The sequence below is a fragment of the Marmota marmota genome, unplaced genomic scaffold, assembly GCF_001458135.2.
Source record: "Marmota marmota marmota unplaced genomic scaffold, marMar, whole genome shotgun sequence".
In the NCBI taxonomy this organism is placed as follows: Eukaryota; Metazoa; Chordata; class Mammalia; order Rodentia; family Sciuridae; genus Marmota; species Marmota marmota.
Window position 1 is genome coordinate 37805367 of NW_025999949.1, and position 23909 is coordinate 37829275.

Consider the following 23909-nt stretch of genomic DNA (forward strand, 5'->3'; position numbering starts at 1 on the left):
CGGGCGTGGAGCCGCCTCGCTGCGCCTCCTGGGGGTCATGCGCCAGAGCATCCACCCTTTGCTGGCTCAGCCGTGGGAGACGGCCGTTCCTCTGCTGCTGGAGCACCTGGAGGGTGAGACCGGCCTCGCCTTGGCCAGGGGTGTGCGGGTTTGTGAGTCTGAAGGGACCCTCTTGGCTGGGGTCCAAGGCAGGGTCAGTACAGGCTGCAGCCGGGGCACAGGGTGCTGGGCTGCCAGGGCTGCAGCCTGGGAGGTGCGGGTACCCGCTGAGGTAGGCCTGCTCGGCAGCCCGGGCTGACGGGGTGCCCGGTGGTTTCAGCGCACACTGAGGAGACACTGTCCCTGCAGGAGTGGGAGGAAAAGCTGCTGACGGTGAGAGTGGCCTCTCTGTCCTGGGCAGGGCGGGCTTGGGGGACAGGCCTCGGGCTGTGCCCTCCTGGGGCCACACTGTCTGTCCACTTGGTGGTGTGGCTGGGTGAGGGGCACAGGAATGGGGCGTCTTGGGTGAGGATGGCAGTTGGCCTCCGCCCCAGCAGCCCAGGACACAGGGAGGGCCTTCCCTCCCACCCGCGCCTGCTGCAGGGCCGCTGCCTGCCCCCCAGCCAGCCCCTCATGGCTCCCTCGTTGGCAGTTCCTGCGGGACACCCTGGCCGTCGTCTCTGACAACACATGGACCTGCCAGCTGAGCCTGGAGATGCGCAAGCGGCTGCCAAGTTACAACAGGGTGCCCCAGGAGAAGGTGCTGGGGCGCTGTTGGGGGCGCGTCCCCCTGGGAGAGGGGAAAGCCTGAGGCCCACCTCCTGCTGCCTAGACACTCTGGGTTCTGCCCTCTGTCCTCGGGCCTGTCCCCTGGGCAGGACGGCACCATCTCCCCGGGTGAGGGAGCGGCTGCACTGAGCCCTGTGGCTCTGTTCCAGAACTTCCTGTACAAGTGCCTGGGGACCGCGCTGGCGGCGGCTGCGAGCAGGGAGGTGGTGAGGAAGAGCCTGCGGGAGCTGCTGGGAGCCGCCAGCTACCAGCAGCGGGCGGAGCACGAGGTGGGCGCCCAGGACAGGGCCCTGTCCCGAGGTGCAGGTGTGTGCGTGGCGCCCTGTCTGCACCCCGGCATGTGTGTGCCCCTTCCCACACCCAGCAGCGGGGTGGGCTGGGGCCTCCTGGCCCAGACACGAGCACCGCTGAGTGTCTACCCCAGGGCCTGGCCTGCTGCTTTGGGATCTGTGCCACTGCCCACCTTGAGGACACTCTGACCCAGCTGGAGGACTTCATGAGGTCGGATGTGCTCAGGAAACCCAGCAGCATCTTCAGCATCTTCAAGGTCAGGGTGGAGGGCCGTCAGGAGGGTCCCCCTGCGTGGCCGCCACCGTGTGTTTGGAGGTCTGGGGCGGAGGGCAGGGGTCCTGTCCTCTGAGGGCGCTTTGTCTTTTCACAAGTTTGAGGCTGTGGGGTACAGTGTCCTTGGACTTGGAAGGCAGCCCACCCCTGTCCTGCAGCCGCGGGGCTGACAGGCGCTCCTCCCTCTGCCACTTGTGATGCGGAGGGGCCTCTGGGAGCAGTGTGGAAGCCCTGGAGCTGCCCGGCTGGCCACGCCAACCTTTCCCCTTCTGGCCCGCAGCGGCTGCTCAGAACCACGGCTAGATTTAAGGAAGGACTAGTCCCCTGCTCCCAGTCCACACTCTGGTCTGCAACCTGGCCATTGTCCCTCATTTTGGTCCAGTGACTGCCTCCAGGACCGAGGGCTGGTCTGCAGTGCTGGGGCCAGAGCAGGGCCTCAAACTCTGGGCTCCCCACTCTCCTGCCTGCTGGCCCCTCCCCTGGGCACCACCCTTCCTCTGTGCCACCTTCCCAATGGGCCCAGGTCGGCCAGCTGGCCCGTCCTCCTGCTGTCCCCAGGTAGCACCGAGTTATTCCTGTGGTGTCAGTGGCTGGCTGTGGCCCTTCCTCTGCGAGAACCGAGGGGTGTAGAAACAGAGTCTGCATTGAAGACTCTGCGTGGGAGAGTGAGAGGCGCGTGCTGACCTGCTTCTCCGCCCGCCAGGATCGGGGCGAGCAGGAGCTGGAGCAGGTGAAGAGCGCGCTGATCCTCTGTTACGGGCATGTGGCCGCGCGGGCCCCTCACGAGCTGCTGCTGGCCAAGGTGGAGTCTGAGGTCCTCCGCAACATGTTCCAGTGCTTCAGCACCAAGGTGGGCGCCGCAGCTCCCGGGGGCTGGTCACGGACACCAGTCTTGGGTCTTAATTGGTCTCACTTTCTGTTGTCAGGTTCTGGGAATAAAGGTAGAAACCAAGGTACAGTGTGCAGGACTCGGGGGTGGCCTGTGCTTTCCTGTCTCTCCGCTGGGCTGGGCTGGGCTGGCTGCGGGAGCAGAGCCAGGCCGGAGCTCACGGGCACCTGGTGGTACCCTGAGGGAGGCTCTGGAGGATGGCCCTCTCTTGCCCCTTGGCCCCTGGGAACAGCCCCCCTTGCCAGGGCCAGAGTAGCTGAGCTCCTGCCTTCGGGAGGGGCTGGGTTTTGTCACCTCTGAGCGGCCAGCCCAGGGCCACATGCCAGGAGGACAGGTGGGCCACCCGCTTTGAGGCACAGCCCCCACATCCCAGGGACAACCAGGGTTCCTCGGCTCTGCTCCCTGCGGCTTTCAGGGCTGTGATCTCTGGGTCCCCGCAGGCCGTGGGCCGGGCTGAGCCAGAACCAGAGGAGGTGGTCTGGAGGCTCCCCTGGTCTCAACTAACCCTCCTTTCTGGCGTCTCTGGCACTAACCTGACCAGACCCACGTGGGGTGGGGACAGCCGACCACCCTTGAAGAGCACAGCCTTCTGGTTTCTTTTCCCAGCCCGTGAGCCTGGGGGCTGGCCCTCTGTCCCCAGGACGGCTTTCCTCACTCTCTGAGGCCCACAGCAGGGGGCCTCACCCAGGCTCTGCTCCCCCCCGCCCCCTGTCTGACCACACTGCCCAGTGTCTGCCCTGGGGGACCTGAACTTCAGGGGCCTGGGGCTTCTCTGACCAGGGGGGCTGGCTGGAGGGCCCTTGAGGCCCAGAGTGGCTATGTCAGTGGCTGCAAAGGAAAGGACGACGTGTGGGCTAGCCTCTGCTGCTGGGCTCAGGCCTGTCGGCCGCAGAAGTGGCCACCCCCTGGAGCTGAGCAGCACTGGGGGCGGGTGTCCCTCCAGGACCCGGCCCTGAAGCTGTGCCTCGTCCAGAGCCTGTGCATGGTCAGCCAGGCCATCTGCAGCAGTGCGCAGGCCAGCTCCTTCTACTTCTCAAGGAAAGCAGAGCTGGTGGCACAGATGATGGTGAGCTCTGGCAGAGCACGCTCTGAGGCAGGGTCCAGGGGAGCAGGTGGGCCGGCTGGGGCATTGCCGACAGGCAGTGTGGGCGAGGCCTGGGGAAGACTGAGGGGGGGGACACAGGTAGGTGGCCTGGGGACGGAACACCGGGTTCTGTGGGGACAGGAAGCCCCAGCCCTCCACGTGGCCTGGGGGTAGGCTAAGCGGGGAGGAAGGCGGGCGCCTCCTGATGACCAAGCCCTGCGGCTGCCTGGCCAGGAATTCATCAGGGTGGAGCCCCTGGACTCCCTGAAAACACCCCTGCGCAAGAAGGCCATGCTCGCCTGCACCCACCTGGTGTATCCTTCCTGGCCGTGCGTCGGCAGGCCGCGCCGGGTCGCCAGGGCCGGGTCCTGGAGGGACACCCGCCCCCAGGGCTGCTCAGCTCCAGGGGGTGGCCACTTCTGCGGCCGACAGGCCTGAGCCCACGCCATCCTTGAAGCAGCTCTGCCATCCTTGAAGGACCAGAGACTTCTGCGTCGCGGGCTGGAGAGGGCCCTCTGCAAGGGTGACTGCTTGGGGCCCTTAACTCCCCGTTCAGCTCCTTGGAGCCAGCACTAGAGGAGCAGGCGCGGGCAGACGTGATCCATGGCTGCCTACACAGTGTCGTGGCCCTGGTTCCCGAGCCGGACCGGGAGGATGGCGGCAGCCAGGAGGTACTGCCGTGTGTCTCTCGCCATGTGCATGTGTCCAATGGGGCAATGGGAAGACCGCTGGAGGTGGTGGGTCACCTATGCGGCCCGCTGTCCTGGCTTTCCTTCCAGTCCCTGTATCAGGACACGGTCCGTGCCCTGGAGGACTTGCTGGCGGGCCTCCTGCAGCGGAACATGACTCCCCAGGGCCTTCAGATCATGGTCGAGGTGTGCGGTGGGGGTGGGGAAGGGCAGTCTGCCAGGCCCCTCCCTGTTTTCCTGGCCCTCTCTCCCCACAGGGGTACCCTCTGCCGTGGGTGGTCTGAGCAGGCAGGCAGCACTCCCATCTGGACAGCCATGCAGGGGGCGCGGCCTGTCCCTCTCCCCCACTGCGCGGTGCTGGGATGGAGAAGCATGGGTCCTGACGTAACTCCTGACCACTGGGGGCCAGCAAGATGGCAGGACATGGTCCTGCTGCAGCATGTCTCCATCTCCCTTCATGGTTATAGTGGGCTGGGGTGGACCCCTGGGTCTAGGAGGACACCCTTCTAGGGCCAAGGTGGACTCTACCTGTGCCTAACAGGCCTGGTTTACTCTTGGTCACCTGGGGTGGGCAGCGTCTGTGAGCAAGACAGCACAGGGGTGGGGAGGGCTGACCCCCTCAGGGATTCCGAGCTGGCACTCAGGACACAGGCTTCTGCTCTTCTGGGCGGTCCCCAAGCTGGCACCTGGGTGAAGTCCCTTCTTCCTCAGCACCTGAGCCCATGGATCAAGTCCCCAAAGGGCCACGAGCGGGCACGGGCCTTGGGCTTGAGCACCCGCCTGCTGCAGCACTTCCGGCAGCACCTGCACGTCAGCGTGAGTACAGGCCCCTGGGGGCAGGGAGGGCGCGGCCTCTCCAGCAGCTTCGTCTGCCCCACCCCTTGTGGGTCCCTTGGCTTGGGAGCCCCTGCATGTGGCCCTTGTCCACGGAGCACCCTGCAGGCTCCCCGGCCTTCCCCCTCGGTGCCCCGGCTCGGGTCTCGTCCTTTTGCCGGGAGTGGTCCTGGCCGGGAGTGACCCTGGGGTCTGTGCCCGGGCCACCAGTCGGACAGGCTTTCCCCGCTTGCTTTGTCATTGCCTGTCTTCGTCACGTCCCTGTTGAGAATGTGGCTCACTAAGAACAGAGGCCACCGACCTGCCCGCGGCCCCAGGCCCACAGCCCAGTCTTGCCTTCCGGAAGCCCTGCATTCTCAGCAGCAGCGACTCTTGGGGTGCAAGAGCAGCGGGATCCGGGGGCTTGTGAGAGCCCGGGGGAGGGGCAGCTGATGGGGCCAGGCCCTGGGAAGTGGAGAAGGGCCGAAGGTCAGCGTGGAGGAGCGAGCCCTGAGAGCCAGCCGGGGACCTGCTCCGTCCCAGGGCGTTGGCCTTCCAGAGGAGGGACTTCCCAGGGATGTGGCCGAGTCAGCAGAGTCCTGTGCCTCCTCCCCCTCTGCTGCCCACACAGGGCCCTCCCCCGGATCCCCTGACCACCCTTCTGCCTGCCCATAACTGCTTCCGCAGCAACTGCTGTGCTCGGGGTGCTAGGTGGCCCAGGTGGTTAGTGGAGCCGAGCAGGTCCCCTGTGCTGGGTGTGGGGGCCATGCCACCACAGGGAGGCCCACTCTGGGTGTCAGCGGTGGGGACTGTACCTGCCTTCCCTGGCCTACCATCTCCCCCCAGGCTCTGGTGCCCTTCCACAACCTGGGCCTCCTCATTGGCCTCTTCTCCCCGCGGTGTGCCGACGTGTGCTCCGCCACCCGCCGGCAGGCCGTGGACTGCGTCTACACCCTGCTCTACCTGCAGCTGGGCCACGAGGGTGAGCCCGGCAGGCAGGGGAGGTGGCTGTCGGCCAGGCAGGCGGGCAGTGGGAGCGGGCGGTCCTGGGCCAGGCAGTCCGATGCCTTTCCGTCGCCTACGTACGACTTTGCTGTCCCTCGACCTTCCCCGCCTGCTTAGCCTGGAGTTCAGGCTACTTGTCCCAGAGGACCTCAGCCTTGCCCCTCTGGCCCCTCAGGGTTCTCCCGAGACTACCGCGATGATGTGGCCGAGCGGCTGCTCAGCCTCAAGGACGGCCTGGTGCACCCTGACCCTGCCACCCTCTTCCACACCTGCCACAGCGTAGCCCAGGTACCTGCGAGGCATGTGCCCGAGGAGGAGGGCTGGGGCTGCCTGGCGTCTCTAGGCTGTGCTCCGGCGCAGAGCAGGGGACGAGGGTGGGGACATGTTGCCTTCAGACGATGTGTCGTCTGGCCCAGTCTCGGGCCCACAACTCCTGTGCCCCCAGCGCCTTCCTCCTGAGGCACCATGGGCTGTGCAGAGTGGTGTTCCGTGTGGTGAGGCTGGGCCTGGGGCAGGGAGCCTCACAGCCAGGCCTCCTGCACTGTAGGCTCCCGAGCAGAAGCCCGATGGCCTCTCTTGGTGTTGTGCACATGGCCTCTCTGGACAGCGGAGGGCTGCCTTTGGCTTCTGGCCTGTGCAGGGGCCGAGGTCCTTTGTCTACCTGTCCCAGGCCTTCATCCCTCAGCAGCCTGCACGTGGCTCTGTGGGGGTGTCCCCTTCGCCCCCATCTCTTGTACTCCCTGGGCCCTGTGACTAGCCTGAGCTGTCCTGTCCCTTCCTGCCCCTAGCTTTCCTGGTGGCTACTCAGAGGCCCAGCAGGGCTCCAGGGGATGAAGAAGGTTGCCCCTCTGCAGCCCCATGTTGCTGCATTCCTGTGTTCCCTGGGAGGACCCTCATGGGTCTGAGTCTGACAAAGGGAAAAGGAAGGACGTGGTCACCTGCACCCTTTCTGAGGGGAACAGAGACGCAGCAGGGGCCAGGCAGGGTAGTGGGAGCCGGTGGTTTGGCTCAGGCAGCTCTTGCTGCCTCTTGACCCTCCCCTGCTCTCCTCGCCTTGACCTCTGGCCACCTCGTGCCCACAGGAGGAGGAAAGGGGCTCCTGTCGGCTGCCGAGCTGCAGGGGAGCCAGGTCCTTGCAGGGGCTCAGGGGCCACTGCGCAGGAGGGACTTGCCAACCCCTGGGGCCTCCCTGAGTGAGTGGTGTCTGGAGGGGCCTCGCCTCTTGGTTCCGCATCACCCTTTCTAGATCATTGCCAAGCGCCTTCCGCCAGACCAGCTCATCAGCCTCCTGCTGACCATGTTTGAGGGTCTGGGAGACCCCGACAAGAACTGCTCCCGTGCAGCTACGGTCATGATCAACTGCCTGCTGAAGGAGCGGGGCCCCGCGCTGCTGGAGAAGGCGAGTGGGCCCAGCGTCGGGGGGGGGTGTGCAGCTGAGGCTCGGAGGTCCACCGCTGGTGGTCTGGAGGGGGAAGGACCAGCTGGAGGTGAAGGCTGCTGGGCCTGTGGCTGGTCCAGTGCTACATGTGCCTCATTCTGTCACCCATTGTCCAGCGGTGGGCACTGGTTGCTCCTCCTGCTTGTCACGGGGGACGGCAGCGAGGGTGCTGCGTGGACGCCTCTGCAGGCCCCGCCCTTGGTCCTTCTGGGAGGACCGAGGTCTTGGGGTGGCCTGCGTGACGTCCTGAGGGTCCTCCCTGCTGTTCTGCACGTGGCCGTCGCGTCCACATTCCCGTCAGCGGTGTCCGAGGCTGCTGTGTGGGCATCAGTGCTCGTCAGCTTCTGTTTGTCCTTTTTGTAGTGGCCCCCGAAAGACGTGAGGTCTGAATTTGCGCTCCTATGACGGTGACTGAGGCCGAGTGTCTCCGCGTGGTTTTCGGCCATTTTCCCGTCATCTCTGGAGAAGGCTGACTTGAGCCCTGGCACGCGCTCTGGCCGGGCTTTCCTGGGTTGAGAGGTTCCATTCCAGGCACAGGACCTGCAGGCGCGGGGCTCGTGCTGTGGGTCACCGTCTTGCTGGGGACGTCCTCCAGCTCCTGCTGGTTCTGCGGCCTGTGCTCTTGTTGTCACCTGCAAGAAAGGGCTTCTGTCTAGAAGCCTTGACCTGCCTTGTCCTCTAGGGGCTTTCTTTAGCCTGGGGTCCTTCTGTTCTGGACAAAGGTAGGGCCTTCCGTGGACCTGACCTACCGAGCCGGGTGGTCGGTGCTGCTGAGCCGGCCTTAGCGCCTGCTTGGTCTGCGCCTCGGCCGCAGTCGCTCCTGCAGCTGGCCTCTGGCACCGTGGGCCTCTAGTGCTTCGGTGACCCTCTGTTTTCTTCCCGGCCATGCGCTACCCTAGCAGGGGACCTCGTAGAAACCGAGACGGTGTCTGGGCACCTTGGCACACGCCTGTAACCTCAGCGACTCAGGAGGCTGAGGTCGGAAGGATAGCAAGTTCCAGGCCAGCCTCAGCAACTTAGTGAGACCCTGTCTCAAAACAGTAAATTCCCAGGGCTGCGGATGTGCTCACTGGTAGAGCCCCCTGGGTCAGAGGAGCAGGGCTGGGAAGGCCACTGGGGCCAGCTCGGCCTGCTGTGGGCTGGGGGTGTGCACTGGGCGCCCAGGGAACTTGAGAAAAGAGGAGATCCCAGTTAAAGCTGACCCCTGGGAGGGCAGGTGCTGCTGACTGGACTGTCTGGGAGGTGCTCAGAAAGTCAGACATGGACAGCCGGGCGCGGTGGCCATGCCTGTGAGCAGTGACTTGAGAGGCTGAGGCGGAGGATTGCAAGTTCCAGGCCAGCCTCAGCAACTTAGTGAAACCTTGCCTCAAAATTAAAAAAAAAAAAAAAAAAAAAAAAAATTTAGAGGACTGAGGATGTAGCTCAGTGTAAAGCACCTGAGTTCAATTCCCAGTGCTAACAATGTGAAAAAAAAGAAAGAAGAAAGTCCGACACAAAGATAGTACGTGGCCCACTCCCAGGTACACACATCCCCAGGAGAATGAAGACGGGTTCACTCAAAACCTTGTGCAGAAATGTTCATGGCAGCAGCACCTAAATGTCCATGTCAGTGAACAAATGGACAGTAGCTGGACCTTGGAAACAGCCCCACGTGAAGGAAGCCAGACATAGGCCATGTGCCGTGCAGCTCTGTTGACCTGGAACATTCGGAACCAGCAGACCACAGAGACAGGGGGGCTGGGGGCTGGGGAGGGAGTGGGACTCTGCTGTGGGCAGTGTTCTCGAGTGGCTCCTGGACTGTGTCTCCACGAAGCTCTTCGTGGAGTGGACAGAGAGGTGAGGGTGCTCTGCAGGGGTGCACGGCGAGGGGAGGACCCTCCGCCAGGCTGGTGAAGATCCATGAGCCCAAAAGAGCCTGGAAGGTTGGGGTACAGCCTCCACCGGGCAGTGGGCTGCAGCCCTCACTCAGGGGGCAGGGTCTCTGCAGGACCTGGGTGTGTGAGGCGTCCTGGGGCTGTGAGCGGGACAGTGAGTGTGGAGGCCAGCCATCCCCAGCCTCCACACCAGCCTCCACAGCTTGCCGCAGCCCTGCACGGCCTCACCGAGTGTGGACAAGCCCTGCTGGCAGCTCAGCGCCTCCTCCAGGGGCTGGAGGTGCCCAGTGGCAGAGCACAGGAGGCACACAGTCAGGAGCCCACATGCTGTTCCAGATGGGACCCTTGGGCCAGCCAGAGCCCACCGAGCTGTGGCAGCCACCTGTCAGGCCCAGGTGCGGCCAGAGGAGAAGGGCCAGCAGTGCAGATGCCAGGGGCGTGCCAGTGCCAGGGAGCTGCCACCCAAGCTGGGGCCAGGCAGGGACTGGGCCTCCCGCGCCTCTGCAGTGGGCAGCACCCAGCCTGTCGGCTTCCCGCAACACCTCTGAGTGTCCTTGTTGGCCAGGGCAGGCCCTTCTTCCTCTCCAGCTGCTCAGGCCATTTGGTGAGTCCCTCTGCCGCAGCTGGGAGGTGACCCAGCCTGGACAGTGTGCTGCTGGCCTGCTGTGTGCTTTCCAGCGGCCCGACCTTGGCGGTGGGGCACGGCACGGCAGAGGCTGGAGCAGAGACTTGCCGGCCAGCACCCCTGAGCCTGGGGACCCAACTGTCCATGTTCCCCACTGTTCACTGCTCTGGGCCGCAGCAGGACCCTGCAGACCCTGGTGGGTGTGTCGAGGTCCCACACCCCTCCTTTCTGAGGCGCCGTCGTCCTCTCCTGTCTTCCCCGGCCCCCAGCGCGCCGCTCAGGGGAGCGGTCGGAGTCACACGAGTTGGGCCTCCAGAAGTCTGTGGGCCTGAGGGGCCCAGCAGCGTCCGCTGTGCCTCCTGGCCCGCACCTGCCCTCCGCGCCTCGTCGGTCCCTCTGCCGTCTCCCTTCCCTGCCTCTGTCCTGCTCCTGGTGTCGGGGTGGACACAGGCCTCCCTCGTGGGCAAGTGTTGTCACTGAGCCCAGCTCAGCTGCTCTCCCCATGGAATCCGCTCTCCATCTACTGGGACCACAGGAGCTGGCCCTGGGCCAGCAGCTGGACGCTCTGGTTTCCAGGGGCTGTCCCCCACAGCCAGGCTGTCCTTGTGGCCTGGGCCTGACCTGGGTGTGCCCTCATCTGTCCTGGTCTGTGGCCTGACCTCCACGTCTCCCTCCTGTCCTGTCCCCTCTGCAGGTGCCGGAGATCGTGAGTGTGCTGCGCTCCAAGCTGCAGGAGACCCAGGGAGAGCACATCCTGCCGGCCGCCCAGCACGGCCTGTACCTGCTGGCCTCCCAGCACTGCGCGGCCGTAGTGTCCAGCCTGCTGGGCAGCCCCCTGCCCTTCGACAGGTACCCAGCGCCGGCGGGCCCTTAGGTGGAGCTTTGTCGACCAGTGTGGGAGGTCCTTCCTGTGTGGCTCAGGGCTCGCTCCCCAGCCCCCAGCCTCCCTGTGTGCCCAGCTTTTCTGAGTGGGTCCTCAGGCCCGGGCCGTGGGGACGGGAGTCCTCTAAGACAGGCCTGCCTCTAGGCACTGTGGGGCTGTCCCTCAGAGCCGCTCAGGGTCTGGCTGAGGCCCTTCCCAGGTCCGCCTGGCTGCTGGGGCTCCATCAAGCTCCCCACCAGGCCCGGTCCTGGCCCTCCTCTGTGGCCCCGGGGCTGCCCGCCAGCTCTGACTGCCATGGCTGCTAGAGGCTGGTCCGCAGGCCGTCTCCGTCGGGCCATCCCTGGGAACAGCCTCCCGTGGCCATGCTCACTTTGGGTCCCTCCAGAGGCTGAGGGACTTGTGTCCTCATAGGACATTCCCCAAACTCACCTCCCGGCTCCTGACCGCAGGCGCCTGAGCTTCTCGAGGGCTCGCTGGCCCTGCCTCTGGGGCCACTGCACCCGGGGCGCACCCGTGAGCTGCCGTGCCTGCTCCTGGCTGCGGTGCTGACAGGGACAGCCCTGGGCCAAGGGGTATCGTGCCTGTGTCCCTCCTGTCGGTGTCACCCTGAGTCACAGCTGTTTCTGACGAGTGCCTTGAAGGCGGCCAGGAGCTGTGCTCTGCCCCTGGCAGGCGGGTGTGCCCTGGCGCCTGCCCCTCGCCAGCCTGTTGTGAGAACCCCACCAGCAGGGTCTCCTCACCTCTGCTGCTCTCATCCCACGGTGAGACAGGGGACACGGTTGCTTTGAGCACAGTGTCCTGTGTGGCTCAGGGCACGCTCCCCAGCCCCCAGCCTACCTGTGTGCCCAGCTTTTCTGACGGCGTGGCAGTGCTCTTCTCGTGTGTGTGTGTGTGTGTGTGTGTGTGTGTGTGTGGTGCTGGGGTTGAGTGCAGGTAAGCACTCTACCACCAGGCTTTCCCCCAGCACATCTCACGTTTTATTTTGAGTCAGGGTTTTGTTGGCCTCCAACGTGTGGTCCTCCTGCCTCAGCCTCTCAAGTCACTCTCTTGTGCAGTCTTCATTTAGTTGAACTTTACTACATCTTTACCACTGGGCTTGCTCTTTTTGCATTTCTTATTCCTTTTTCTGTGGGGGTGTAAATATGTGCAGAGGGCACGTGTGTCCTGGTTCCTTCTGTGGTCACTCCATGCTGGCAGACCTCAGCACCCCCCGCCGGGGGCAGAGACAGCATCTAGCCTTCCAGGGCCCTAAGCACTGTTCAGGCACGTCCTCCTGACAACTGAGTGCCTCCTCGCTGCTGGCTGATGGCCCCACCTGAGATTCCGGGAAATGGGTGGGACAGAATGGATGCCCCTGTCTTCTTTGCACCATGTGTGGCTGGGGGCGCTGGGGGCAGCTTGTTCTTCAGGGCTGTGTCTTGCGCAGCTCACTTTCCTGATTCCAGGTGGTGGACATCTCGGGTTGTTTGTAGTGTGGAGCTTTGAGGGACAACCATCTTTAATACCCGCGTATCTCCTGCAGGGTATGGGTGGGGTGGCTGTGGGTGGTCAGCAAGCTGCTGAGCAGGCCAGCAGCCGGGTGTGCACCCTGCGGGCCAGGAGTGGGCTTCCCGTCTATAAAGGTCAGGCTCAGGGCCTCCGGGCCTCCCCCACACCCTGGCACCTCCTGGCTGGCCCACCGCGTACAGCCCTGGCACAGCCCAGGACCCCTGGTCCAGCTGGGCCTGGCTTCTCTGAGCTGAGCTGCCCGGGGACTTGCCTGTGCTGTGGGCGGGTCCATGCACCCCGCAGGCTCTGTTGCTCCTGGCTCTGGGATCCCCACCACTTGCCTTCATCTCAAGTCTGACTTCTAGCATTTCTTTGGCAAGAATCCTTGAGTGACGAATCCACTTATGTTTACTTGAAGGTGTCTTTGGCTTTCCTTATCATCATCATTCCTACAGATTGTGTATTTTTTTTTTTTTTAATATTTATTTTTTAGTTTTCGGCGGACACAACATCTTTGTTTGTATGTGGTGCTGAGGATCGAACCCAGGCCGCACGCATGCCAGGCGAGCGCGCTACCGCTTGAGCCACATCCCCAGCCCAAGATTGTGTATTTTTGATACCAGGGATTGGACCCAGGGGCTCTCTACCACCAAGCTCCATCCCCAGCCCTTTTAATTTTTTTAGTTGTAGTTGGACACAATACCTTTATTCTATTCATTTATTTCTATGTGGTGCTGAGGATCGAACTCAGCGCCTCACACGGGCTTGGCGAGCGCTCTACCGCTGAGCCCCAGCCTCCCTTTTTACTTTTTATTTTGAGACAGTCTTACTGAGCTGCTGAGGCTGGCCTCAGATTTGCCACCCTTCTGCATCAGCCTCCCAGGCTGATTCTTTGGTTTCCTTTCGACTTTACTATATCTTCAGGGTTTCTAGTTCCCATTAGACATTCTGAACTTTATGGTGATCTCTCCGATCACAAACTTGACTGATTCTTCTGAGTCCGAACACCTATATCCGTGAAGGCGTGGGACTCTTTCGGCTACCCGTGACATCCAGGTGATCTCCCGTGCTGCCTCACGCCCCTGTGTCCTGGTCCTCTGTGACCACGAGCTGCTCCTGGACCCTGCCTCCCTGAGAGGCTGCTGTTTCTGGCGGGCCCCAGCAGTGCCTGCACCCTCTTGCCTCTCACTGCCCCTGTTTATGGACCTCTGAGGTCGAGGAAGGGGGGAGCTCACGTCTCAGGTCAGGATGCTGCTTGCCATCTAGCTGGAGCTGAGGCTGCTGTATCTGAGCCCTGGGGAGCCGGGGGCTTTAGTGCTGCTGGGCAGAGGCCCAGCCTGGGAGCCAGTGCCTGTGGTTCATGGTGACCCTCCTCTCGCCTCTCCAGCCACACCTGTGCCCTGTGGCGGGCCCTGGCCGTGCAGCCCAGCCTCACCACGCAGGTCCTGGAACTGCTCCTGGAGAAGATGAGCAGGGACGTCCCCTTCAAAGAGAGCCGGGCCTTTCTGCTGGGCAGCAGCCCTCACCGGGTGGCCACACTGCTGCCCCTTGTGGTGAGTGGGAGCTCCAAGGGCACCAAGCTCCCCACCCCACAGGGAGGCCTAGGCTCCCGCAGGCACCTGGCAGCTGCATGGGGGCTCCAGGGCTGCAGGCGCCGGCCCAGGCTCGTAAAGCCTGGCAGGTGTCGGCCCCCAAGGGAGCCCGTGTCACGTTTCATCCTGTGGAAAAAATAAGCCAGCCTGGCCACGTTTTAAGCAGTACAGCAGCTGTGGGAATGCCTTCCTCTTCCCAAAGGACAGAGAATGGGTGACCCAGGGCCCCTCCCAGGGCCACCATGCCTCCTGTCCCGGGAGCCACGCTGCTCAGGACCATCCCTGTGGTGGCCCTGGGATTCCTCCTGCCTTCCTCTGGCAACCCGAGACCTCCGTGGAGCCCATGCACATGGGTGCATGCCAAGGGGCGGAGGTTTGTGGGGCCCTGGGGTCAGAGAGCAGAGGTCGCTGTGTCCTAGGGGTTGCGACCCTGCTGGGGCCTCTCCCCAGGCCACCTGTGCACTGTATGAGGTCCTGTCTGCTCCCGCCTCGGGGACTGCGGTGCTAGAGCTCTACCCCCAGCTGTTGGTGGCGCTGCTGCTGCGTGTCAGCTGCACTGTGGGCGTCCAGCTGCCCCGGAACCTGCAGGTCAAGGAGAGGAGGGGCACTGGCACAGCCCCGGCCAGGAGCCTGGAGCCCTGCAGGTAAGGGCTGTCTGCTGTGTGCTTTGGAGGCAGGGAGGGTAGCTACCGTGCCTGCTGCCTGGGCCTGAGGGGAGGGTCCAGGAGAGTCTGCTCCCAGGGCTGGCACTGCCCATTGGTGCAGGGTCGGGCCGCCGTCGTGGTGCCCAGACGCCTTTCGTGCTGGGGGTGAAGGCCCCCGGCTGCAGTCCCCTGGTCTCGTCTCACCTGTGCAGACAGGACTAGGGCCGGCGCTGGGTGGGGACAGGGGTACTGCAAGCCCGTGCAGCAGTGCTGACCATGGGTGGCTGCCAGGGACTCTGCAGGGAGCTGCCTGTGGTCCAGGTGGGCCAGGATGTTACTCTCTCAGTGGGTCGGTGGGGGGTCTCTGGGCATGGCCTGGAGCCTGCATGGAAGGAAGCTGCCCTAGCAGAGCAGCCTCAGGGTGTGCCAGGGTGCTGAGCAGGAGTGGCCAGGCTGCCCTGGGCTTTGTGCAGCGCTCCTGCCCCGGGGCTGGGCTGCGCTGTCCTCAAGATCTAGCAGCATGTGTCTCTCTCTCTCTCGGGCTTGCCGGTCCTGGTCCTTGGGGTCATTTCTGGGCTAGCGTGGGGACACTCAGGGTTACCAACAGTCTGAGCAGTGGAAGAAGACACTCCATGAGGCAGCCTGGCAGTGCCACGTGAGCCTGGACTTCGGCGAGCCCTGGGTTGCCGTGCCCCCACCCTGACTGCCCTGCCTCCAGCCCACCCAGGTGTCCAGGTTTGGGTGGGTACCTCAGCCAGGGACACATGGAGGGGTAGCCTCAAGTCACCCACCACCACCTCCAGGGGCTGCTTAGCCTCAGGACCCACTTGTAAACCCAGCAGGTGCGGGTGCCAGGGCTGGCTTGGTTCCCTGAAGACCCAGTGGAAACTGAACGGGAAGGAGCAGCTGCTGGCCTGGCCAATCCCGGGTCTGGCATGCTGGACTCAGCTCCGCCTGTGAGCGTCCCGGGAGCCCGGGGCCCCAGACATTTGCAAGGCCTGGCTGACAGGCCATCAGCTCACGGGCCAAACGAGGATCCTTGAGCGGGAGCCGGCTGTCTCCCTCAGGCACTTGGTCTAGCACCCCGCTCCTGGCTCCCTTGTGGCCCACGGCTGGCCCTGTCCCATGTGGACGGAGGTGGGGTGCTCTGCAGCAGCTGGTGTGGCTCTCTCTGCCTGTGGTCAGTGCAGGCTGCTCCATACCCAGGGCCCAGGACCCCCAAGCCCAAAGACCAGACCTCCCTCAGAACTGAGGACTCCTGGGTGCCTACTCAAGCACCCCCCCACACCCCGAGCACACAAGGCACTGGTCCAGCTGGTGGCCAACAGTGAGCCACCTCAGGATGTCCCCAGGGAGGTGGCTGGGCTGGGAGGAAGCTCCAAGCATCTGCTTCCTCCCGGAGCCTCTGCCTAGGTTTCTAGGCCGTGGTGCTCCAGCCCGACCCAGGGTCCTTGCCCCCAGGGGCTGAGAGGGCCCCACATGCATGGGCTGGCAAGGCCTGCCCTGAAGCTTCAGCAGTGCCCCTGCCCACCCGGCTGGACACCTGAACCCACTGTTCCCCACACCCCGTAGTCCCCAACACAATCACAGCCTATCAGGGTAAACAGAAGGCTTTTCAGGCCCAGCACTTGGCAAGAGGTGACCACTGTAGTGGACAGGCTGTCACAGCCATGGTGTCACCCATGGTGGGTTCCTCACACTGCCCTCTGGATGTCTGCCCGCAGGGCAAGAGCTCATGGGGATGATGCCTCGCGGACTCAGATGTACACAACCCATTGTAGGGCCTAACCTGAGTGGCCAGTGAGCAGAGGAAGGCAGTGGCATGGGAACCAGACCTCTGCGGGGATGGACTGGTCTGGGCAAGACCCCAGGCAGGCCTTAGTGAGGATGCTAGAGCTACCTGCAGAGAGGGCTTACTGGAGCAAGGCCCTGGGGATTGTGGTCTCGGTCTCATTTCCTGTCGGCTGCTGGCCCGTGAGCCTCAGGTCTTCTGCAAGAAACTGGAGAGCCAGAGATCTGGCCCAGCGCCCTGCCTGTGACCCCCAGCACTGGATGCCTCTCTGCCAGCTGCTCCAGCACTGGGGCCATTTTCTGCTCCCTCACCTGGTGGCCTTGCTTAATCCCTGGGAGTGGGGCAGAGGCCCAGCCTGCCATCCCTATGGAAGGCCCTGGAGTCTCCCAGTGTGGACATAGCATCTCACAGACATGAGTTACCCAAGGACTTTGAGGGGCAAGAACTGGCTGTGTGCGGGTCCAGACCTGGGGCCGCTACTCTCATGGCCCAACAGTGGCTTGGCACATCACAGCAAAGGTGCTTGGGAGAGGCTGGAAGCTAGATGTGGCCTCTTCCGATGTCCCTGCTGCAGTTATGGCTGAGGAATCCAGAAAGGTTGGTTGGCCAGGTGGCTCAGCCTGATCCGAAGCTCCCCACCAGGCCAAGAGATGAGGGTCTTTGTCTCAGGCCCTGCATCAGTCATGCTGGGCACCCAAGGACCTCCCAGCAGTCCTAGCAGTCTGCTCCCTAAAGGGTGGACTGGCAGGCGTGGGGGCTGGGCAGCCCTGGAATCCCTTCCCGTGTGTGTGTGTGTGTGTGTGTGTGTGTGTGTGTGTGTGTGCACGCGCGCCTACAGGGGGCTGCACGCAGGCTCAGCTCCCCAGGCCCCTCCTGGCCCTGGTGGGAAGAGACACACAGACCCCTGTGCCCCAGGCGGGGCCCACCGGGCAGCTGAGCCTCACACCCCCACAGCTCTGCAGTGGACGCGCTCCAGGCCCTGCTGCTCCGAGGTGGCAGCCAGGACGTGGCACAGTGTATGCAGTTGGAAGGGGGCTGGGAGCTGCTCAGGACCTCAGCAGGGCACGAGGAGGGGGTCACCCGGCTGGCCAGGTAAGCAGGCTGAGTTCTGTTCAGGGGACATCCGAGGGCCTAGGACCCCTGGAGCTGCCTAGGAGGGGCATCCATGAGCCAGAAGAGGAGGCCGTGGGAGGGGGTGTCTGAGAGGAAGGGCTGGAAGGCTTGGGCAGGGCTGCCAAGAGTTCTGGCTATGCAGGGTGAGGGGTGAAAGCGCCCTGAGGTGCACGTGAGTGGACTGGACGGGGCCTGTGGGCTCCAGGCAGGCTGCTTCAGCCTCTGAACCCCTGGGGGCCTCCCTCCCCAGTGCCATGGCCCGGTGTGCAGGGCCCCGGCTCCCCCTAGTGGTGAAGGCGCTTGTGTGCACACAGAACAGCCTGTACGAGATCCAGAGAGTCACCTCCACTGCCTTCCTGGCTGAGGTAGGACCCTGAGGGAGGTGGGGGTGGTCACGACTTCCTGCTGGGCACTGGGGAGACACCATCTCTGTCTCATGACTGAGTAGGAGCCCACAGGTGGTGCTGCCTCCCCAGCCCCTGTGGAGCTGGCTCACTCTTCCTGGCATTGCCCATGGTGGGCCCAGCCCATAGACTGGCAGACAGAGCTCCTCAGGCCCTTGGTGGCCACTGCCTTGGTCCTCCTCCATGACCGTAGAGGTTAACACTTTGGCCAGGCCTTGGCAGTGGAAGGCCAGGGTGGCGATGTCAGTGCAGACCTGAGGGAGGAAGGGGATCCCCAGCCTGTCCTGGACCCCCTGTTCTGCTGTGGTACTCTGGTAGGAGGCAGCAGGTGGTCACGATGCCTCTGCCCCTAGCTGCTCAGCAGCAATGTGGTCAATGACCTGATGCTTCTGGAGTCCTTGCTGGACAACCTGGCAGCTCGACAGAAGGACTCAAGTACCAGTGTGCGGAGACTGGTGCTGCGTGGCCTGGCCAACGTGGCCTCTGGCTCCCCGGACAAGGTGGGTCCAGCAGGCCGTGGCTAGGGTGTGCAGATCCAGGCGGAAGTGGACAAGGGTGGTGGCTGTGTGCAGCTGCTTGGGGCTGGGGTACAGTGCCTGCAGGGGCTAGGGGCAGAGCAAAGGCTGAATGCAGGGTTTCCAGGTGCGGGCCCACGGCCCCCAGCTCCTGACAGCCATGATCAGCGGGCTGGACGACGGGGATGACCCACACGGCCTGGTGGCCCTGGAGGCCATGGTGGGCCTGGCTCGACTGCTGGACCTGGTGGCACCCTGGGACCTGCGCCTGGTGCTGCTGCACACAGTGATCCGCATCCGGCCCTTCTTCGACAGTGTAGGCCAGCCACCGTGGGGTTTGGGTACTGAAGCCAGCGTTCATGGCCCCCGGCCAGTCCCTGCCACTTCCCCATGGGTCCCCCGAGCCATACTTCCACCCGTCACTTAGGCCCCAACAGGTACTGTCTCCCCCAAGCCCCTAACAAGGAGTTTTCCTGTGGCAACCTGAGTTCTCTTCCCAAGCCCACCCACTACATGGGACAGGAAGGATGGCCCCTGACAGGGGCCCATAGCTACAGGCTGCAGGAGGGCCAGGGGGAGGAGCACTGTAAGGTGACAGGGCAACACCTCCGCCAGGAGAAGGTGGAGTTCCGAGAAGCATCCATCCGCCTCTTTGGGCACCTCAACAAGGCCTGCCATGGGGACTGTGAAGAAGTCTTCCTGGAGCAGGTTGTGGGCGGGCTGGTGCCTCTGCTGCTACACCTGCAGGACCCTCAAGCCCCTGTGGCCAGTGTGAGTAGCCGATGGGGGGGGGTAGGGGGGCCTGGCAGGCGCGGGCTGCAGCATNATTGTAGGGCCTAACCTGAGTGGCCAGTGAGCAGAGGAAGGCAGTGGCATGGGAACCAGACCTCTGCGGGGACTAAGTGATTTTCCTGGATTTTGAGATTTTTTTCCCTGTCACTGGTGACCTCATCGTCTCTAGTAATTCACGGAAACTTCCTCACTGTTCCAAAAGAGCTTAAAAAACGCTAAAAAAGGAAAAACTATCTTTCCGTTGGCTCCCAAGCCCTTCCAGCAGAGCTCCGTTAGGAAGGCTGTGGGCGGCCCCAGGAGCAGGCGCAGGGCGTGCACACAGCCGCCTCTGCCTCTGTCCCAGCACTGCAGCTCCTGCTGCGGGACCCAGCACCCGGGGTCCGGGAGAAGTCTGCCGAGACGCTGGGCCGCCTGGTGAAGTTCGCCTGAGGCAGACCAGCAGCCAGCAGCCACCAGCACAGCGTGCCTGCACCTGCCAGAGGAAGGCCCTGCGGACCCTCCTCGGACACTGTGCTGCCAGGCGCTACCCGGACCCAGCCCCTGCTGGTGGGGAAGGTGCCAGGGGCCAGACTGGGCAGGGCAAGCCAATGAGCCCCCAAGGGTCTCCCAATAAAGCCGTTTGCTCCTCAGTGGGTAACAGGGTGTAGTGATGTGGCCCCTCCTTCTGGGACAGGCCAGGAGGGTGTCCCGGCCTGGTGCAGATGTCCCCCCACTCCCATTTTAGAAAAAGCAATGAGGTGAAGTCCGGCACTGGTGGGAAGGAGGGGGAAGCCTCTATTGAGAAGACGCTGGGCACTGGCCCCCACCCCGCAGCAGGGCAGCAGCCTAGGTGAAGAGGCGGACCGTGCCGTCTGCCCCTGAGGAGAAGACCCACGGCTGCGTGGGGTGGAAGGCCACATCCAGCACACCCAGGTCCCGCGTCAGCGCATGCCCCTTCAGCACCTTGACTGGCACGAGGAGTGGGTTCTGCAGCAGATCACTGTGGAAGAGAAGGACTCAGGACACAGCTGGACACGAGAGCCCCCGGGGAGCCAGACAAGGGTCAACACTCACTTGTACACCATGCCGTGGCAGACGATGATGCTGCCGTCGTCTGAGCCGGACGCAAAGAGTGGGTATCGGGGATGGAAGGCCACAGCCCGCAGAGCTTTCCTGTGGTGCCTGGGGGAAGACGGGACTGCTAGCAGGTGCAGGCTGGAGGGGCCCTGCCGCCCCACTGCCGGCCGCGCCCCTCACCTCAGCACTTTGTACGGCTTGGTGGAGAGGTCCAAGTCGAACCACACCAGCTTACTGTCATAGCTGCCACAGATGATGTTGTCACCTAGGGACCAGAGCAGCAACAGGACGTGCCCAGTGCGTCTACGGTGCACTCCCCAGCCCCACCGCAGGGACGTGTTCCTCACCTGCAGGGTGCACAGCCAGGCTGGACACCCACTTGCAGTTGGGCATCAGCTTTTTGGTGAGCTCCTGGCGCAACAGGTGGTAGACGCGGACACTGCGCTGAGAAGCCACAAACAGGAAAGGCCGAGTGGGGTGGAAGGCCACGCGCTGCACCTGCCCGTGGCTACGGCGGAATGGGCTCTGGCTGCGACGTCGGCTCAGCTGGTGAATCAGCACCTGGGTGTGGCCTGGGGTGGCCAGCACCACGGCCAGGTAGTCCCCACGCCCATGCCAGGTCACCTGCGTCACTGGCTGTGAAAGAACATGAGGCTGGCTTGTTGGCTGGGGCAAGCCCATCCACCGCCCTCCCCCCACACACCTTATCGTGACAGATGCGCAGCCGCAGGCCCCTTGGGTGCTCCTCCTCCAGGGCCTCCACCCAGCGCGCAGGCTGCAAGGCAGGCTCCTCTGGCGGGGTGAAGGAGCTCAGCAGCTGGTCGGTGCTGCTTGCCAGCAGCCGGTCCCCCAAGGCTGGGTTCAGCAGCAGTACTGCATCATCCCTACAGGGCCAGGGTCAGAGGCAGCCCCTCAGCACAGTGTTCCCCCCCCCACCGTACCCCTCCCATGAAGAGCCCTTCAGGACCCACACTCACATGGCCGCAGCCACCAGGCAGATGCTGGGGTTGGGGTTCCAGGCAACACTCCTCACCACAGCCCCCACAGGCACAGTCCCCATGCAGCGGGCAGTGGCTACCTCCCAGAGCCGCAGCGAGCCATCATCTGAGCCTGGGAAGAGCGGGGAAGATGCTCAGTGCCTGCTCCCCCGAGCCGGCCTCCAAGCACAGGGCTGATCCCCCCACACACACACACACCCGCCCCCAGGCCTACCTGAAACCAGCCACTGGCCCCCTGGGGAGACACTGAGGCAGCGGACAAGGTCACTGTGGCCCTGGTAGACCTGCAGAGGAGAAGCGACAGTGAGGAGACAGATGCCAGGGTGCTGGCCACACCCCCCGGGCCCCACTCACCAGGGCCTGGCACGTGGGGAAAGGCTGCAGGTCCCTTGGCCGTGGCAGTCTGGGGATGAGGTCTTCGGGGTCCACATTCACCTGGGGCAGGAGAGCAGTTGGTCACCGTGGCCCCGCCCCCGCCCCCGCCCCAGTGCCCCTCATCTTCATGCCACCCCGCATACCCTCATCTTCCGCTGACGTGGGCACAGGTACAGATCAAGACAGCGCTCAAAGCGCTCCTGGATAAATCGGCCATATGCGGGGACGGCCCGTAGGCTGGGGAACTTCCGTGGCAGGAAACTGAGCTTCCTCTCTCCAGGCTCCTGCTGTGCCCAGGCCAAGCGCTGTGGAGACCGACCGGCAGGTGGGGTGAGCGGGGAGGAGGGCACCCCGAAGCCCAGATCCCCCCCCCCCCAGACACACCTCCTCCTCAGTGGGCAGGTACTCAGGAGGGGGGTTGTAGGACTCGGCGTGGCCAGGCAGGGCCAGCTTGGGGGCAGGCACATGCATCTTGTGGCGCCCCAGCACAGCGTTGGGGTCCTCTTGTGCCCACAAGTCGTAGAATCTGGGGGTAGGGTCTCGGGGCCGGCGAGGCTGGATCCAGCCCATCTTGATGGCATGCACCATGCGAGACACCTACATGGGGAGCCTCGGGTCAGGACAGAGCACAGGGCCTCAGCCTGCTGGGGGACAGGCCTCACCCTGCCCGAGGGCAGGCAGCTCCCACCTTCTCTCTCTCCACCAGGGACGGGATGAAGCTGCGTTTGTCGGCAGGGCGGTTGGTCACTGGGTGGATCATGATGTCCCCGCTGAAGAAGTCCACAGCCGGCTAGGGAGACAGGTGTGGTGTCCAGGCAGGGGCCCAGCCCAGCCCAGCTCCAGATCCCCAGGGCCAGCTGTCCCAACCTACCTCATAAGGGTTGAAGCTCACATCCCCAAACTGGCCTCGCTGTAGCCGCTGCACCAGGGCCACCTGCTCATCCGTCAGCCGCAGGTCATGCCCTGTCATCCTGTCCTTCACCGTGCGCCTGGGGGACGGCCAGTTAGAGCCAAAGCCCTTGCTTCCAGACACTCCCCAGGCCCCACCCAGAGGCCCACTGACCAGAAGTCAGGATCGTCCATCTTATCCAAAAACTGGTCCAGCTCATCCCGGGTCCGCAGGGGCTTGTAGATGCGCCTGCCATCCAGGTCATAGCCCACATGCGGGAAGTCCTCGTACCACTCGAGAGGCACGTTGCCCACTGTGTTCCGGATGTCCTGTAGCCAGGGCCACCATGTCAGCACCTGTCCCACCATGCTCTCCCTCCCTGTAAGCCCCCCCTGGGTCTAGAAAGAGAGAGAGCAAGAGCAAAGGGACGGGCCTCGAGCACCTGAGTCTGGCAGACCCCACATGTGCCCTTTCCCTGGCCCTAGGGTCTGACGTGGCACAGCAGCCGGCGCTGCTGCCCCCCCAGGCCTCTGAGGCCCACAGCCGCACCTTCACATTTTCCACTGAAGTGGTGCCAGCCCTGGCCTCCCCCTCGTCAGATTCCTTGGCCAGGGCTCTGGGCAGCCACAGACAGGGATGACCTCATCGCCCACGGGCTCCCTCCCCTGGCAGGGGGACCTTAGGCCAAAATGGGTAGCTAGAGACAGGGATCAGGGGGAGACCCCTCCCCACTCACTCCGCAAGGTGACAGAAGTCACTGCGCTCTGCTCTACAGGTAGCTGGAGACCTCCCTGCCCCTGCTGGCCCTGCCCCCTCCCTCCTTCGGTGGGCAGAGCAGCCACATTCCTGGACTCACATTCCTGGTTTCAGCCCCTGCCAGCTACCACCCTCACTCCTCCAGACCAAGGACTGCTGCCCAGGCAGCCGCTTCCTGCAACAGTAGCCATGGGGGTAGGGGCCCAGACAAGACTTGAGTCCAGCTGGGTGCTCAAGGCCCTTCTGCAGCAGGACAGGACCTCTTGGCCCCTCAGCCCCTCTCAGCAGGCCTGACCAGGCCCTCTCCTTGGGCCCTGTGGTCCCATGGGGTAAGAGGTCTCCAGCACCCCCCCACATCTACACAGTCAGCCTGTCGTCCTCCACCTTGGGCTGGGGGAAGGGATGGCCATCCCCGGTTGGAGGGGCCCTAGAAGGAGCTGGTCTCCGGTGTTGAGGAGGCTCCAGAAGCACCAGGCAGGGGGAAAGGGGGGCAGCAGTGGTCTAGGATAAAGAGAGGATGCTGGCAGAAGGCACAGACGCGGAGCAGACAGGCGCAGGGCACAGACTGTGCCACCCCGCACACAAGTCTTTGGGCAGCAACTGCTGGGGCTGACTTCTGGCCCTTGTACACTCCTGTGGCTGGCACACAGCTGGGCACAGAAGGCCATGTGCCAGCAGGAGGGACAAGGGGGCCAGGGCATCTGGGTAAACCTGGGCAGGCGGAGGGAAAGCCCGCTTGCTCATGGGTTCCCCCTGAACACCAAGAGAGAAGGGCAGACACCGAGTTCCTGAGGGGGTCCAGTAGCACCTGGGGCTTCCACTTCGCCTGCATCCCAGAGCCAGAAAGATGCTCCAAGGCACGG

General features: G+C 64.0%; 2 protein-coding genes across 4 annotated transcripts in view; one reads left to right on the forward strand and one right to left on the reverse strand.

Moving 5' to 3' along the window:
* Mroh1 (maestro heat like repeat family member 1) overlaps positions 1-19601 on the forward strand; it is a 72992-nt gene extending 53391 nt beyond the window's left edge. The window contains exons 17-40 of the mRNA XM_048802418.1: positions 1-113; positions 320-372; positions 632-739; positions 918-1037; positions 1193-1315; positions 2036-2182; positions 2259-2285; positions 3165-3287; positions 3540-3619; positions 3862-3976; positions 4085-4180; positions 4706-4810; positions 5654-5789; positions 5988-6100; positions 7059-7211; positions 10444-10598; positions 13508-13673; positions 14163-14356; positions 17103-17240; positions 17512-17626; positions 18019-18165; positions 18308-18496; positions 18796-19014; positions 19249-19601. The exon at positions 1-113 is cut by the window's left edge and continues 1 nt beyond it. Of these exons, the coding sequence (XP_048658375.1) occupies positions 1-113; positions 320-372; positions 632-739; positions 918-1037; positions 1193-1315; positions 2036-2182; positions 2259-2285; positions 3165-3287; positions 3540-3619; positions 3862-3976; positions 4085-4180; positions 4706-4810; positions 5654-5789; positions 5988-6100; positions 7059-7211; positions 10444-10598; positions 13508-13673; positions 14163-14356; positions 17103-17240; positions 17512-17626; positions 18019-18165; positions 18308-18496; positions 18796-19014; positions 19249-19401 (3088 nt within the window). The 3' untranslated portion in view covers positions 19402-19601. The remainder of the gene's footprint in view (positions 114-319; positions 373-631; positions 740-917; positions 1038-1192; positions 1316-2035; positions 2183-2258; positions 2286-3164; positions 3288-3539; positions 3620-3861; positions 3977-4084; positions 4181-4705; positions 4811-5653; positions 5790-5987; positions 6101-7058; positions 7212-10443; positions 10599-13507; positions 13674-14162; positions 14357-17102; positions 17241-17511; positions 17627-18018; positions 18166-18307; positions 18497-18795; positions 19015-19248) is intronic.
* A 122-nt stretch (positions 19602-19723) lies between these two features.
* The window catches only part of Bop1 (BOP1 ribosomal biogenesis factor), a 26178-nt gene continuing 21992 nt past the window's right edge, over positions 19724-23909 (reverse strand). For all 3 annotated transcript variants that reach the window (XM_015486616.2, XM_048802333.1, XM_015486615.2), the window contains 13 exons: positions 22465-22619; positions 22273-22390; positions 22090-22191; positions 21786-21998; positions 21545-21706; positions 21381-21461; positions 21241-21310; positions 21006-21138; positions 20732-20912; positions 20376-20664; positions 20209-20293; positions 20026-20133; positions 19724-19951 (listed from right to left, as the gene is read on the reverse strand). In XM_015486616.2, coding sequence (XP_015342102.1) covers positions 19798-19951; positions 20026-20133; positions 20209-20293; positions 20376-20664; positions 20732-20912; positions 21006-21138; positions 21241-21310; positions 21381-21461; positions 21545-21706; positions 21786-21998; positions 22090-22191; positions 22273-22390; positions 22465-22619 — 1851 coding nt within the window. In that variant the 3' untranslated portion in view covers positions 19724-19797. The remainder of the gene's footprint in view (positions 19952-20025; positions 20134-20208; positions 20294-20375; positions 20665-20731; positions 20913-21005; positions 21139-21240; positions 21311-21380; positions 21462-21544; positions 21707-21785; positions 21999-22089; positions 22192-22272; positions 22391-22464; positions 22620-23909) is intronic.